The sequence below is a fragment of the Crotalus tigris genome, unplaced genomic scaffold (genome assembly GCF_016545835.1).
Source record: "Crotalus tigris isolate CLP2741 ecotype Arizona unplaced genomic scaffold, ASM1654583v1 scf7180000019052.340009, whole genome shotgun sequence".
Taxonomy (NCBI): domain Eukaryota; kingdom Metazoa; phylum Chordata; class Lepidosauria; order Squamata; family Viperidae; genus Crotalus; species Crotalus tigris.
Window position 1 is genome coordinate 244,750 of NW_024097346.1, and position 17,038 is coordinate 261,787.

The window sequence follows — 17,038 nt, forward strand, 5'->3', positions numbered from 1 at the left end:
GTTTTAGTCTCCAGTCCCCTAATAATCTTTGTTGCTCTTCTCTGTACTCTTTCTAGAGTCTCAACATCTTTTTTACATTGTGATGATCAAAACTGGATGCAGTATTCCAAGTGTGGCCTTACCAAGGCCTTGTAAAGTGGTATTAACACTTCACATGATCTTGATTCCATCCCTCTGTTAATGCAGCCTAGCACTGTGTTGGCCTTTTTGGCAGCCGCAGCACACAGTGGCTCATATTTAAGTGATTGTCCACTAGGACTCCGAGATCCCTCTCACAGTTACTATTATTGAGCAGAGTACCCCCTATACTATACCTGTACATTTGGTTTTTCTTGCCTAAATGTAGAACCTTACTTTTTTCACCATTGAACTCTGGATGTAACTCATTGCAGACAGCCCTGTCTTCAAAACAGCTCATGCTACCCTAGATAGAAAAGATCTCAAGATGCCTGTCTGGATGGAAACTGGATGCAGATACTTAACTGGGTGAAATGGCCTTCATCAGGAGTGCCCTTACCTTTTTAAATACCATTTAACTCCCTTTGGCTCTGGGGAGATCCGAACGGTTCATTTAGTGACAGTTCGAAGTCACAACAGCACTGGAAAAAAAATGAGTTATGACCGTTTTTCATCCTTACAACCGTCGCGGCCTCCCCCACATTCACGTGATCAAAATTCTCAGACACTTGGCAACTGACTCATATTTATGATGGTCGCAGTGTCTGGGGGGGGGTCACGTGACCCCCTTTTGCATCCTTCTGACAAGCAAGGTCAAATGAGGGAGCCAGATTCACTTAACAACCATATCGCTCACTTAACGACTGTGGCAAGAAAGGTCAGAAAATGGGGCAAAGCTCACTTAACAACTGTCTCGCTTAGCAACAGAAATTTTGGCTTCCATTATGATCGTAAGTCAAGGATGGCCTGTCGAGTTCTTTGGTGGTCCCACTTTCACTGAACCCTCTTAGAACAGTCAAGGGGAGGATTTTGTGTGCCCCTTGCGTGAATTTAGAGCAGAGGGTTTTGGTTTCCCCAAATTTGTCTGAAAACCCACCCTTGTTGTCCCCAACAGCTGAACGATGGGCAGTTCACTGTGATCCAGCTGGTTGGCATGCTGCGTGGCATCGCAGCGGGTATGAAATACCTCTCGGAGATGAACTACGTCCATCGGGACCTGGCTGCCCGCAATATTCTGGTCAACAGCAACCTGGTGTGCAAAGTGTCAGATTTTGGACTCTCGCGGTTTTTAGAGGACGACCCCTCTGACCCCACGTACACCAGTTCACTGGTAGGTGACAAACTTGAGGATGTCTCTCTTCCCTTCCATTGTGAGTTTGCAAAGAAGGGTGCAGGATCCCCATTCTACCTGGATTAAATGTTGCTGAAAGATCCCTATTCACTCAGTTGCTAGAGCAGGGGTCCCCAACCCAGGTCTGTGGACCAGTATCGGGCCACGGCGTGCCAGCAACCGGTCCGCACAAACAAGCAAAGCCCCATCCGCGGGATGCAGGCAGCACACACAAAACAACGCATCCTTCAGTCCGTGGAAAAACCTCTCTCCACGGAACCGGTCCCTGGTGCTCAAAAGGTTGGGGACCTCTGTGCTAGAGTCTCCACAACCACATGTTCAAGCAACAGAGGAATCTTGCCAAAGTAAAACTAAAATTACACAAGCTGGATGCACGTCTATGGAGATTCTCACTCATCCAGGTCATGGTTGTCCCAAGGTGCTTTTTCAGAAGGCAACTGGACTTTGTTTTTCCTTGAAGACATTTCACTTCTCACCCAAGAAGCTTCTTCAGTTCTGAAGAAGCTTCTTGGATGAGTAGCAAGACGACTTCAAGGAAAAATGAAGTCCACTTGCCTTCTGAAAAAGCACCCTTGGGATAAGCTGGATACCATCCTATGTAATGGTGTGGGAATTAATCTGAAATTGATAGACAGATTAATTGATCTGAGAAGACCAGCAAGGTTGAACCTGGGTATGGAAGAGAACCAAGAAAGCCTAGCACCGTAGATTAGACCAGCTTTACTCAACCTTAGCAACTTTAAAATCTGTGGACTTCAACTCCCAGAATACTGGGAATCAAAGTCCACACATCTTAAAAGTTGCTAATGGTTGCAAAACAATGAATTAGACCAGGGGTAGGCAACCTTGGCTCTTTTATGGCTCGTGGACTTCAACTCCCAGAATTCCTGAGCCAGCCAAGTTGAAGTCCACGAGTCATAAAAGAGCCAAGGTTGCCTACCCCTGAATTAGATGGTGAATGGACATGTCCATATTGTTTTTTTGGCAGCAGCATGGGAGTGCTTTGGTATCTGGATATGTTCATGACATCACTAGGATTTGAACTTGATTCGTAGGTTTTATTAGAAAAAAAATACATGTTAATGCAATGAACGATTGGTTTATGGGACACCCTGCCACTGGGCCAAATGGCTTTAAACAAATCAGTAGATCTGTCAGAAGCTCTTGATGCCATTTGCTTAGGAGGAGAAAAATGGAAGACAGTATTATCTTCCAACGAATTCTTGGAAATAAGGACTTGACTTGGAAAGGGTTAGTCTGATCCAGCTGCTAGAATTAGCAATTTGGGTCTTCCCCATGGCTGGCTGGGGAATTCTGGGAGTTGAAGTCCTCAAGTCTTAAAGTTGCCACGTTTGGAGACCCCTGTGTTTGTTTTTTTTATTAAAAAGTTTTTATTTTCCATTTATTCATACAAAATACAATTAAAATAAATTCCTAACCATTGGTACCGCCTGCCCATTCCCCCCAGGCTGCCTCCACCCTCTCTAATCCTTCCCTACTTCCCTCCTCTTTCTCTCCTCCCCTCCTACTCTCTTCCCCTCCCCTTCTCCTCTAACCATCCTACTTCCTCCCTACTCCTTCCTCCCCTCTCATCCCTCTCACACACATGAACGCAGCAGAGGGAGACCCCTGTGTTAAAGGAAAGAGCTTTGCACAGAAAGAGGGCCCAGCTCCTCTATGTAATTAAAAATAAGAGCCGTGGTGGCGCAGTGGTTAGAATGCAATGTTGCAAGCTAACTCACTGCTCACTGCCAGGAGTTCGATCCTGACCGGCCCAAAGTTGACTCAGCTTTCCATCCTTCTGAAGTCAGTAAAATGACCCGGATTATTAGGGGTAAATATGCTGACTGTAAACGTTTAAGAGAGGGCCGTAATGCGCTGTGAAGCGGTATATAAGTCTAAGTGCTATTGCTTTTGCTAAAGTCAGATAGACATTTAACACTCCCATTGAATCTTGCAGGGTGGTAAGATCCCAATCCGGTGGACAGCCCCAGAAGCCATTGCCTATCGCAAGTTCACTTCTGCCAGCGACGTCTGGAGCTATGGCATCGTCATGTGGGAAGTGATGTCTTACGGTGAGAGGCCCTACTGGGACATGTCTAACCAAGATGTAAGTATGTAGAGCCAAAGTGGAAGCACGTGCAAGGAAAGGGGCAAAGAGAATAGCTGGGAGCAGAGCCCCGGTGATTGAGCCCTTGTTTTCTGCTGCTACTCCTCCAGGTAATCAACGCAGTGGAGCAAGACTACCGCCTTCCTCCCCCAATGGACTGCCCCACGGCGCTGCACCAGCTCATGTTGGACTGCTGGGTACGGGATCGCAACCTTCGCCCCAAATTTGCACAGATAGTGAACACGTTGGACAAGCTAATCCGGAATGCAGCCAGCTTGAAGGTCATCGCCAATGTCCAGTCTGGGTCAGTGTCGTTTGCCCCTTCACCCTCTCCAAGCACAGGCAACCTGCTATGTCTGGATTAGTAGCGTCAAGTCTCTAGTTCTCATGGTTTATGGCAGCCAACTGGATATAACCTTGGGAGGTGGAGGCAGGCAGCAGCCGGGGCCTGAGCGAAGAGCCCAACGGGTGGACTGGGAACCAGATGGCCCCCTTAACCTTCTGCGTGCCGCAGGACTGCCAGGCCTGTCCCCGTGGCTCGGCCACCCACCACCCCGCCCCTTTGAGCCATCTCTGACCTCTGGGCTCTCTCGTCCTTCGCAGCGTGTCTCAGCCGCTCCTGGATCGCACGGTGCCCGATTATACTACCTTCACTACTGTGGGCGACTGGCTGGATGCTATCAAAATGGGACGGTACAAGGAGAACTTTGGCAACGCCGGCTTTGCCTCGTTTGACCTGGTGGCCCAAATGACCGCTGAGTAAGTAGGGAGGGATAGCAGTCTAGGATGGCAGCAGGAGAAGCAGCAATCTGCTGCCCTGCTGGGAGATGTATGAGATCTGGCTCCTTCCACTATTCGTGGGAAAACCCTGTGCAGTTGGCGGAAGGAACAGTAGGCAGTTCAGCAGTTCAGGCTGGGTGTGCGGTGGGTTGACTAAGTCTCCAGGTGAGTGCGATAGTAAACACTGGGCTTGCACACCTCTCCTTCTGTCTCTAGGTCTCCCTATGGCAGGGGTCTTCAAACGTGGCCCTTTTATGACTGGTGGACTTCAACTCCCAGAATTCCTGAGCCAGCATGGCTCAGCTTGGAAACCTCACCCTTTCCCCTCAGCATGGCAGGCTCAGGAATTCTGGGAGTTGAAGTCCACGAGTCATAAAAGAGCCAAGGTTGCCTACCCCTGGCCTAGGCCTAGGCCACTTTATGACTCGTGGACTTCAACTCCCAGAATTCCTGAGCCAGCCATGCTGAGGGGAAAGGGAGAGGTTTCCAAGCTGAGCCATGCTGGCTCAGGAATTCTGGGAGTTGAAGTCCACGAGTCATAAAAGAGCCAAGGTTGCCTACCCCTGGCCTAGGCCACTTCATGACTTCATGACTCTTCATGACTCATGGACTTCCAGAATTCCTGGGCCAGCATGGCTCAGCTTGAAAACCTCTCCCTTTCCCCTCAGCGTGGCTGGCTCAGGAATTCTGGGAGTTGAAGTCCACGAGTCATAAAAGAGCCAAGGTTGCCTACCCCTGGCCTAGGCCTAGGCCACTTTATGACTCATGGACTTCAACTCCCAGAATTCCTGAGCCAGCCATGCTGAGGGGAAAGGGAGAGGTTTCCAAGCTGAGCCATGCTGGCTCAGGAATTCTGGGAGTTGAAGTCCACCAGTCATAAAAGAGCCAAGGATGCCTATCCCTGGGATCGACGATCTCCTGGAAGTGCTTTACTCCTGGCTGTGTGACGGAAGGCAAGAGGGTCACTGTAAAACTACTGCCCCGTCGCTGATCTTTGACTGGATCTCAAAAACATGTCGGGCAATCAGATAACCCTCGACTTACGACCACAGTTAAGATCAGAATTTTGGTTGCTAAACAAGGCAGTTAAGCGAGTTGCGCTTGATTTTATGATATATTTTTGCCACAGTTGTTAAGCGTGTCACTGAGATTATTAAGTGAATCTGACCATCATTAAGTGAATCATGTAGTTAAGTGAATCCAGCTTGCCCCCCACTGACTTTGTTAATCAGAAACCAGCATAGATGTTGATTGCCGAGCACTCAAATTTTGATCACATGATCTGTGGAGATTCTGCAACAGTTGTAAGGGTGAGGATTGATCATCAGCCACTATTTTCAGTACCATTGAAAGTCTGAATAGTTACTCAGCTAATGGTTGTAAGTATTGCTGGACACATGGCAAGTAAAAAAATAACAGAATAACAGCGTTGGAAGGGACCTTGGAGGTCATCTAGTCCAACCCCCTGCTCAATCTGGATATACCCCCTACACCATTCCAGACAAATGGCTGTCCAATCTCTTCTTTAAAAACTTCCGGTGTTGGAGCACCCACGACTTCTGGAGGCAAGTCATTCCATTGATTAATTGTTCTCACTGTCAGGAAATTTCTCCTTAGTTCTAGGTTGCTTCTCTCTTTGATTAGTTTCCATATGTTGTTTCTTGTCCGGCCTTCTGGTGAAGAATACGTTGACTCTCTCTTCTTTGTGACAGCCCCTCAAGTATTGGAAGACTGCTATCATGTCACCCCTACTCCTTCTTTTCATTAAACTAGACCAGTGTTTCTCAACCTTGACAATTTTAAGGCATGTGGACTTCAACTCCCAGAATTCCACAGCCAGCATTGCTGGCTGTGGAATTCTGGGAGTTGAAGTCCACATGCCTTAAAATGGACAAGATTGAGAAACACTGAACTAGACAAACCCAATTCCTGCAACCGTTCTTCCTATGTTTTATCCTCCAGTCCCTTAATCATCTGTATTGCTCTCCTCTGGACTCTTTCTAGAGTTTCAACATGTTTTTTTATATTGTGGTGACCAAAACTGGATGCAATATTCTAAGTGTGTTCTTACTAAGGTTTTGTAAAGCAATACTAATACTTCACGTGATCTTGATTCTATCCCTCTATTAATGTAGCCTAGGACTGCGTTGGCTTTTTTTTTTTTTTTTTTTTGGCAGCTGCAGCACACTGCTGGCTCATATATAATTAATTGTCCACAAGGATTCCAAAATCCTTCTCACAGTTAATTACTATTCAGCCAGGTACCACTTATTCTATACCTGTGCATTTGATTTTTCTTGCCTAAATGTAAAATCTTATTTTTCTCTACATTGAATTGAAGAGAGTAAAAAGGATTACTCTCTAGGTAACAGGATTGGTTCCAGGCCTGGAAGAAAGCAGCAGGCAAGATCCTTCTTATTACAAGTATCATGCAAACAACCTTCCCCATTCCTGACTTTTCCCTCTCCCTTTAAATTCAACGCTTGTCACGGTCGGTCGTTGTCTGCTGCGGACTTCAGCTCATTCTCACCCAGCCACCCTCCTTGTCTTTTTCTCCTCTGAACCCTCTCCACCTTTCCCAGGGTGGGAAAACTCCCTTTGCAACGTAGACAGGCCACCAGGATGCAAACGGTGCTCTTTGTGTGCCAGACCCACAAATGAAGAAAATGACAACCGAAGCAAAAATCAGCAAGCTAGGAAAAGTTGCTGTTTTGACAAAAGAAAAATGGGAGGCAGTGCATCCAATCAATCCATGTTCTATTCTTGGTCAGAAAGCAAAGGAGCATGTCCAATGAATCATTTTTGTAAAAATGAATGGTGCTCATAAGTTTAAAGAATAGAAAATAGAATAGAATAGAATAGAATAGAATAGAATGGAATATGGAATAGAATATGGAATATGGAATAGAATATGGAATATGGAATGGAATAAGAATAGAATAAAATATGGAATGGAATAAGAATAGAATAAAATATGGAATGGAATAAGAATAGAAAAGAATATGGAATGGAATAAGAATAGAATAGAATATGGAATGGAATAAAAATGGAATAAGAATAGAATAGAATTTATTGTCACTTTAAATGTACATTAATCAGCATACATATAGAATGGAATGGAATGGAATATGGAATAGAATAAGAATAGAATAAAATATGGAATGGAATAAGAATAGAATAAAATATGGAATGGAATAAGAATAGAAAAGAATATGGAATGGAATAAGAATATGGAATAGAATAAGAATAGAATAGAATATGGAATGGAATAAGAATGGAATAAGAATAGAATAGAATTTATTGTCACTTTAAATGTACATTAATCAGCATACATTAAAATGAGATTTGGTTGCATGCAGCTCTTAAAGGGTAACCGCCCTTTAATTATGTCATGCTCAAAAAAGACCAACATCCAGGCTTCAGGACTTTGGGATTCCCCTAACCTAGTATTTCTGAACCTGAACAGAATTCCCCAGCCAGCGAGCCATGCTGGCTGAGGAATTCTGGGAGTCGAAGTCCACACATCTTCAGGTTGCCCATATTGAGAAACACTGCCCTAAGCAAACTAACCAAATGCCCCCAAATGTAGGAATTCTGTCTGGAACGCAAAGCAGAAATGGCCATAGAGCAGGAGAGTCTAACCTGGGCAATTTTAAGACCTGTGGACTTCATCTTCCAGAATTCCTCAGCCAGTCATGCTAGCTGAGGGATTCTGGGAATTGAAGCCCACAAGTCTTAAAGTTACCAAGTTTGAATACTCTTGCCATAGAGCAGGGGTCTTCAAACCTGGCCCTTTTATGACTTGTGGACTTCAACTCCCAGAATTCCTCAGCCAGGCACGCTGGCTGAGAAATTCTGGGAGTTGAAGTCCACAAGTCATAAAAGAGCCAAATTTGAAGATCCCTGCCATAGAGGATGGAAGCCAGTGACTGCATGAGAAGGGCCACCCCACAGCAGACAGCTCTCTCCTCAAAAGTCTCTTTTTCCACCTCAGATGGCATCTATGCATGGAAAATCTTCTTCATTTTCCCATGGAAGACCACTTTCCCATCAGATCACGCTGCTCTGTCTTCAGCCTACCCTACCACAGAGTGGTACTGAGATGGAGGCTTCTTTGTGAAAAATAAGAGAGGTCTCTCAGTGTAATGTGGATTTTGATTTGATCCATGAGGTGTTTTAATGTTCTGAAGCATCCAGGGACCCCTAAACTGATTAGTTGTGTTCAAATTGAAATTGTAGGTGATCCATCACTGCAGGCTTTTAAGAAGAGATTGGACAGCCATTTTTCTGACATGATATAGGCTCTCCTGCTGGGGAATTGAACTAGAAGACTTTCAAGGTCCCTTCTAACTCTTCTTATTCTGTTAATTGTGAGTTTGAGAGTATATATACTCTTGCTTTGACAGCCAGGGTGACATTAACAAGCCATAATGGAGCCAATAACAACAGCAACACAGCATACAAAATGTGATACATGGCCTGTATAGCTGTGATCGCCTTCACACACTACGTTTAATCAAACTAATCAATCCATATGATACTGGTAGTTCTCGATTTACAACCATTTATTCAGCGGCCATTCAAGATTTCCAAGGTGCTGAATGAAGGGACTTATAGTCCCTGCCCAGAGTTATGGCTGCTGCAGTATCACCATGGTCACCTGAACGAAATTTGGGTGCTTAGCAATCCTTGGCAATGGATTGTGGTCGCTCCCAAAATGGCGCCCACCTCTGGGATAGAGCCTCACCGCCTTCGTGTAGGAAGGCCACATGGCGGATCAGCTGTGAAGTGGACTGAGCCCTGATGGGGTGGGGGAAGGCGTGGGACCCAGCGAGGTGAAAAGCAGCCCCAAGATCTCTGGGGACCCAGCAGAGCAGGAAGCGGAGCAGAGGATGTCATGAGTTGGGGGAACGCCCTGGGAAGACCACCTGTGAGCTGGATGGGTGCTGCAGTGCAGGTCTCCCCTCATTGCCAGACACTCTGTGCTTCACACTTAATGACCCACACAGTCACTTAACGACTGCAATGGGGAGAGCAGGGATTGTGGTTGTTAAACGAAGCAATCACGTGGGCGTCTGACTTAACGACTGCCACAACTTACAATTACCTACCTGTACCATTTGTCATAAACTATCCACACAGGTTTAGTTTGCCCAACACGCTAAATCACACACACACACACACACACATGAGAAAGAGAGAGAGAGAGATCAAAAACTGCTCTAAATTGTTTGTTGAGTTATGTATCCAAGTTATATGTCCACCCTTTTGATTTAGGATTCAGGGTAGTGAACAACAGGTAATAAAACAACAAAAACATCATCAAAAACTAAAAGCTTAACCACAGTTAGCATGCGTACAGAGATCTAGTGGGTCTTTCTTGATCTAATAAGAATGTTGCATGAATCTACCCACTGTGGACCAGTCAATCTGGAGAAGATACACCTACATGATCATTAATCGCAGATACCTATTTGACAACAAATTAAGGAAGATGGTGACAATGACAACTTGGTAGCCCCTTTTCTGATTAACAAATGTTATTAAAAGGCAGAAGCTCCTGATTTTTTTTTTTCTTTGTCACGACAGCAAAAATCTGGAAATGTGTTTGAACACAGTAGGAACGGCTAGGCCAGTGGTGGCAAACCTTTTAGAGACCGAGTGCCCAAACTGCAAACCAAAGCCCACTTATGCATCGCTGGGTGCCGGGTGAGCATGGCCACCGACTGGGCGTGGCCACCAACTGGGCGTGGCCCCCGAGCTGTCAGCTCATGCTCGCTCACTCTTTGTCCGCTCCGACTTGTGCTCGCTCTCTTGCTGTCTGCAGCAAATGCTGTTTCCCCCGAAAGTTGCTCCTTTTATAGCCTCTCGCCTATTCCCAGACTGCGTATACACGGAGAGCTGCGCATGCACGGAGAGGAGGAGGGAACAGCTCGGCCCAGCAATGGCTCGCGTGCCCCCAGAGACAGCTCTGTGTGCCACCTGTGGCACGCGTGCCATAGGTTCGGCACCACGGAGCTAGGCTCTCACCTCACCTCTTCGTCACAAAAATTGCACTGCTTGGAGTAGTGCAGATACTACAACAGCATTGGTTGTAGCATTGGTAGGAGGAGAGCCTTGACAGCCTATGGCAGACTTGGGTATTTTATGGCCCTCAGGCCACATCCGGCCCTTTAACTGTCCCTTTCCGGCCTTCATGGATTTTTTTTTATTATTTTGAAGGTGACTGCTATTTTTGTTTTCAATCTACATAGATGCCTTCGTATGGTGCTTTTGCATCTTCACAGCCCTACTGGTTCGGCCCTCCATAACAGTAGCAGTTTCTCATGTAGCCCCTTGCTAAAATTAATTGCCCACCCCGGTGTATAGGGTCAAAGAAAAAAAATCAGGAGTTTCTGCCTTTTAATAACATTTGTTAATCAGAAAAGGGGCTACCGGACCTCTGCTTTTTGTACAGTATCTTTAGCTATCGTAGTTCTTTGGGAAGGAGGTGATAGTTACAAGTACGAAACCGGGTCAGAACCATCTGGTAAACTATATAGATAGAAACTGTAATAATAACAATATCAACAGCAGCAGCAGCAGCAGTGATGACAAGGGATAACTGAAACCTCTGCCTTTGTGCAAAAGGAATGTCAGTTTTTGATATTTATCTTATTTTGAAACTCATTTGATAAAATAATGGCTTTTTAATAAATAATTAAATAACTCTGAACTCAGTCTTCCAACTAGGGTTGTCTTCAAGGGGGTGTCCAAAACAATAATAATAATAAAGATAGTGTCTGCAGCTATGTGACTTCCCCTTTTGTGTATTTGTCAAAAGAGACTGACATTGGTTGTCTAGTCAGGGCCACCATTTTGATTTTTCACATACAGATAGTCCTCCTCTTATCACCATATTTGGGATCAGAATTTTCCATTGTTAAGCAAGGCGTCTGTTAAGTTACCATTTTATGACCTTTTTCACCCTGGTTGTTAAGAGAAACACGGCAGCCGTTAAATGGATCGTGCAGTCATTAAGCAAATCAATTTTTCCCCAAAATGACTTTCCTTATCAGAAGCTGGCTAGGAGGTCAGAAGTGGCAATCATGTCACATCTCTCACGCACACACATACACACACACACACAAACATACACACAAACCCTCCAAAGATGCTGCAACCATCATAAATACATGCCGGTTGCCAAGCGCCAAATTTTGATCATGTGACTTGCCTTGGTTAAAAACAATTGAGCTGATAGATTTTAACCATTTTGGGGTTTTTTTTTGCTTTGCTTTGGTTCTAGCAATTTTTCTTCACGATAAATGCAGCTCCCCGTATTTGTGCATCAGGGAACGCAGAATTAAATGCGCTTTTTTGAACCACCCAATCTAGCCTTTGTTGTTGTTGTTGTTGTTGTTGTTGTTGTTGTTGTTTTTGCATAGTTCAGGCATAGGCAACCTTGGCTCTTTTATGATTCGTGGACTTCAACTCCCAGAATTCCTGAGCCAGCTATGGGCTTCCAAACATGGCAGCTTTAAGACTTGTGGACTTCAACTCCCAGGATTCCTCAGTTCTATCCCCCCCCCTTTCAGACCACTTGCGCTTCTTCAGCAAAATCCACCCCACAGGATTATTGTTGTTGTAAGAAAAAACAGAAAGGGAAACGCTAGGTAAACTATCTTCAACTTTTGAATGGAAGGTGACTTATAAAACAAATAAACGCATGTTATCTGAGGCTGTTTATAAATCTAATATATAAACAAACTCAGAAGCAAGATTGGGGAATATGATCTTGGTGAGTTTTTCTATGGTTTTTGGAAAAACAAAGTAGTCATGTATTGTATTTACTCATGCAAAAGCCAAAAAAGTTTTTAGATGCCAAAATGCACCAAAAAAGCACATTTAGCTTGTCTGTTTATTTGTTTTCCAAGTCCAGAACATCTTACATTACAAAGAGAAATATAACATTTAAAACTAGCGCAACAATCTAAACGAGGAAAAATTTCAAACACTATATGACAAATATAAAGATTAAAACACAGAAGGAATTTAAAATACTTACGTGGTATTATAGAGCATTTGAGGCCCACCAAGGAGCCGAAGGACTATTTTCAGCTTATCTGCGGAAGGGCTTATCCCTGAATATCTATACAGTAATGTTTTTTAAAGTTTTATTTCCAGCATACATTCACAGGTAAAGCCCCTCTGCAGATAAGCAGACCCCCAAATTTTTAACCAAAATACCATACAAAATGCATATCCGCCAGTGGCACATTTTTAATTGAATTTTGGTAAAAAAAAAAATATGTGAGAGTTGGCTTATCCCTCAATTGGATGGGCTTATATGCAACTATATACAGTAGGTGTGTTAAGCCTGTTTTTTAATTATTATTATTGTTTTAAAAAAGGCAAAGCCCCATCAATGAAAAAAACAGGAGCAAAGCTTTTTCCCCCCATTTCTACATACTTCATAGGGTTATTGTCACTGGGGAAAACTGAAGGATAGAGTGCTTAGTATGCGCTCCTTGTCTCCTGCAGGAAAGATAGAAGTCAAATAAACTAAACAAAATGGCAGCTTGCATCCATGTGGTGGAGATCAGTTTTGTTGTGCAATTGTTGGGTGGGCGGGAAAAGCAGAAATTGGCGGGCTGGACTGGAGTGTAACTGCATTCATGAAATAAAAAGTTGGTTCGTCCCTCGTAATCTCAGGTAGCCCTTTGGTGAACTATTTCTAAAGGTCAAGAATGCTTTGCAGACATCAGATTAGCAACCTTTGAATAGTTTTCGCCAGATCGGTGAAAGAGTATTCTCTGTATATAGAGAGTCCTCAGCTTACAATCATTCCTTTAGTGACTGTTTACAGTTACAACGGCACTGGGAAAAAAAGTAACTTACAACCCGTTTTTCCCACTTAATGGCAGTTGCACCACCCCCATGTTCACGTGATCAAAATTCGGACGCTTGGCGACTGACTCATCTGTATGACGGTTGCAGTGTCCCGTGGTCATGTGATCCCCTTTTGTGGTCTTCTGACAAGCCGAGTCAAGGGGGAAGCCAGGTTCACTGAACCGCTAGTGTTGCTAACTTCACTACTGTGGTGATTCCCTTAACAACGGATAAGAAAGGTCATAAAATGGGGCAAATCTCATTTAACAACTGTCTCACTTAGCAATATAAATTGTGGGCTCAATTGTCATAAGTTTAGGACTACCTGTATACAAGCAGGCTTCAATTTTCAACCACCGCTTAATGATCATTTGAAGTTTCGACAGACCCTCCCCCCAAAAGCTACTTACAGTTCAGCTCCAAAATTCCAGTGGCCATGTCTCCCCCCCCCCAACCACATTTTGGGTACTTAGCAACCAATCTGCATTTATTTGCAATAACCTGCAGTCGCACGACCACCCTTTTTATCAGAAACTGGTGTTTACTTCCAGTTTCCATCAAAACCCAGTCCATAGCAAACAATGGGTTCGATTACCAACTGCCATGTTCAAGTAACAACCATCACAAAAAAGCTAGTACAATTAAATCAGTCACATGATGATCCACTTCACAACCGTCGCAAGTTACAACCATAATTGCCAGGCTGTTACAGTCATAAGTTGAGGACTGCCTGTATTGCTTTCGGATAGAAGACAAGGGCTGAAGATCACTTAGTGGCTTAATTAGCTCATGTAAAGAGCACATTTCTTCAAATAGATTCAACCTTGGTTGGGGTTTTTGGTTTCTTGGCTGTGCAGATTCAATCCTTCGGTTTTATCTCTGGTTCAGTATATTGTACAAACCCAGCAAAAGGTAGGGTGGGGAGGTAAGCTTGGAACACAAAACATCCAGTGGTGGGATTCAAATACCTGAACAACCGGTTCTATTATGAGATGCAGGCCTGGGCCTCTGGTGCCTAGAACGGACTTCTGGAAGTAGCATCCATGCACTTCCGTTGGGTCGTTCTAGGCCTGGGAGGTCTCCGAGGCCTAGACTGGACTTCCAGAAGCCAGCCGGTTCTCCGAATTCAGGTAAATTTAGCTACCGGTTCTCGCGAACCGGCTGAATCCCACCACTGAAAACATCTCAAGAACTTCCTTCTAGTGAAGAAACCATATGTCTGCTTGGTATCTCTGGTGGTCTAAGAGTTCCACCACTGGAAATATTTTATCTTCTGCTCTGCTAACTGATGTCTCCTTCTTGCCTTTTTAGGGACCTGCTCAGGATAGGGGTGACGCTGGCAGGACACCAGAAGAAGATCTTGAGCAGCATACAGGACATGAGGTTACAAATGAACCAGACTCTGCCAGTTCAGGTTTGACCACGGAGAACGCTGCCTTTGGAACGGATCCCCCTCCCCCCGAGGGTCACTTCCCTAGGATTCTAGTTTGCGGTGCTGCCCAGCTTCCTGAGTTTGAGGAAGGGGGGTTCTTCTCCATCCTCCCCCACCCCGTTATCGGGGCGGGGAGCTTCTCGGTTTGCCAACAGACCTATGGCAGAATGGACTAGGATGACCCTGGCTAGATTAAAGACATTCCCGGATCAGCAAGAGGTCGCCTTCCTCGTTTTTGCTGTGACGTGCTTGAAGTGGTACGCCAACAATTCAGCATCTTCATATTGAAGACCGATTACCGGGGAAGGAACCGTCAATGGCCTCTCTGCACATCGTCCCTTTTGTTCACACAAACCGCCGTTCCCTATGTCTGCCTCCCGCCGTGACGTGGAGGACCTTCAGCCTCCGTGAGCTTTCCTGGTTCAGAGCTCTCAGGCAGCCTTCCTTGGCATCGTCACCAAACCAGAAATGTGGCCTTTCCCCTCTGTCCTGGCCAAGAGGAATCGTTGCGCCCGAACCCAACAAATGAAGGAAACTCTGAGAGTCACATCACACCAGGGACCATGAAACTGGCTGGACATTTTCCTCTCCGCGGCCTTGACAATCGTGGGCCATCCGGAGCCGATACAAGATGTATCTTCTGCCGGGAGTTAAGAGCTGGTTGCTTCTTTGGCCCTGGCACACCGGAGCCCTGGCTTCAGGACAGGACGTTGAGCAAAATGGCTCTGCCTCGGGCGTTCCGGGCCTTCCTGTCCCAGGGCCTGCCAGCACAAGTTTGCACAAACATCACACAGATGGACAGCCAGTGGAGGCAGCTTGCCGGCCCAGCTGGATTCAAGGGAGGAAAGGCTGCGAGGGGGGCGGGAGGGAAAGTGCATCCCAGGCCTGCCTCTCCATCTCATTTTTATGCAGGAACGAGCAGGCTCATGTCAGCCGCACACCCCATCTCTGTGGAGCGTTTTCTTGACACACGCTGTGATTGCTGCCAAAAAAAAAAGACTGGAACACTTCCTTTTTCTTTTTTTTTTTCCTTTCTTTTTTTGGTTTCTGGTGGGTTTTTTTTGTTTTTGTTTGTTTGTTTGTTTTGTTGTTTTGTTTTGCTTTTTGCTTTTCTTTTCCGAAAGCCTCTGCAGGCCTGAGCCGTTGGGTAACACGAGGCTGCCTTTGTGAAGCTGGCAAGCTTGCATGTGTAAGAGTGCGTGTACTGGCCATCTGGACCGTGCGGCCATGGCAGAATAAAGGCAATAATAATTTTACTGAAGTTTCTGGGGAATTGTCGTCCTTCGCTTTCCCTCTGATCTGTGATACCTAGTCAAATCCTGCCCCTCCCTTTTGCCTTTGTAGAGTTGTCTTCCCCCCCCCCCTTCTCTTTGAGAAGAGGGGAGTGTAATCTTTCTTTCTATCTCTAAGTTATAAATTATGAGGCACCAGGAAGATGTTTTACACATTCTCTGTGTCTGTGTGTTTTAATCTTGTCCGCTTGCCCCCATAACCTTGAATTTGCTTCTCATTCCTCTATGGCAGAGGTGGGGAACGATGGGCCTTTTATGAGGTGTGGACTTCAACTCCCAGAATTCCTGAGCCAGCCATGCTGGCTCAGGAATTCTGGGAGTTGAAGTCCACACCTCATAAAAGGCCCATCATTCCACGTCTCTGCTCTAACCAGAGAAGATCCTACACAGCTAGTTTGGATACATGATATGCCAGGGTGATATATAAGACCAGGAATTCTGGGATTTGAAGTCCACACCTCATAAAAGGCCCATCGTTCCCCATCTCTGCTCTAACTAGAGAAAATCCTACACAGCTAGTTTGGATACATGATATGCCAGGGTGATATATAAGATCAGGAATTCTGGGAGTTGAAGTCCACACCTCATAAAAGGCCCATCATTCCCCATCTCTGCTCTAACCAGAGAAGATCCTACACAGCTAGTTTGGATACATGATATGCCAGGGTGATATATAAGACCAGGAATTCTGGGAGTTGAAGTCCACACCTCATAAAAGGCCCATTGTTCCCCATCTCTGCTCTAACCAGAGAAGATCCTACACAGCTAGTTTGGATACATGATATGCCAGGGTGATATATAAGACCAGGAATTCTGAGAGTTGAAGTCCACACCTCATTGTTTTCTCCCCCCCCCCAGCTCTATGACCTTATGCTGGGTGCAAAAACCTTAAATAGGGGCCATTTAGATTTTGAAACACCTCCATTTCGAGTCTAAGTTGCTCGTTTTGAAAGCAGAAATGTAGTTTCTTGACCAAAAGTGGATGTTTCTGACTCTAAAGCTTTTGAATTTAGATACATTTTGTGTATCACTTGTGTTTGGATGGATGGCTGGGCTCATTTACTCTGGATTACAACAAGCAAGATTAGAGGGTGGGATTTGTGCTGAAGAACAGAAGAAACTCAAGCCAGAAAATCTGATTTGCAATTCTTTTGACCCAGATTATGAAAACATGAGACCACTTTGTTGGATCCCAAAAATTGTTTTATACTCATGCCACATTCCTACAGATGGGATCAACGTAT

General features: G+C 45.1%; 1 protein-coding gene across 3 annotated transcripts in view; it reads left to right on the top strand.

Annotated features, from left to right (window-relative positions):
* The window catches only part of EPHB3 (EPH receptor B3), a 138,509-nt gene extending 122,746 nt beyond the window's left edge, over positions 1 to 15,763 (top strand). For 2 of the 3 annotated variants that reach the window (XM_039358656.1, XM_039358657.1), the window contains 5 exons: positions 1,073 to 1,288; positions 3,270 to 3,419; positions 3,530 to 3,723; positions 4,023 to 4,178; positions 14,382 to 15,763. In XM_039358656.1, the coding sequence (XP_039214590.1) occupies positions 1,073 to 1,288; positions 3,270 to 3,419; positions 3,530 to 3,723; positions 4,023 to 4,178; positions 14,382 to 14,490 (825 nt within the window). In that variant the 3' untranslated portion in view covers positions 14,491 to 15,763. The remainder of the gene's footprint in view (positions 1 to 1,072; positions 1,289 to 3,269; positions 3,420 to 3,529; positions 3,724 to 4,022; positions 4,179 to 14,381) is intronic. The other variant, XM_039358658.1, reaches the window with a different exon arrangement.
* The last annotated feature ends 1,275 nt before the right edge of the window (positions 15,764 to 17,038 follow it).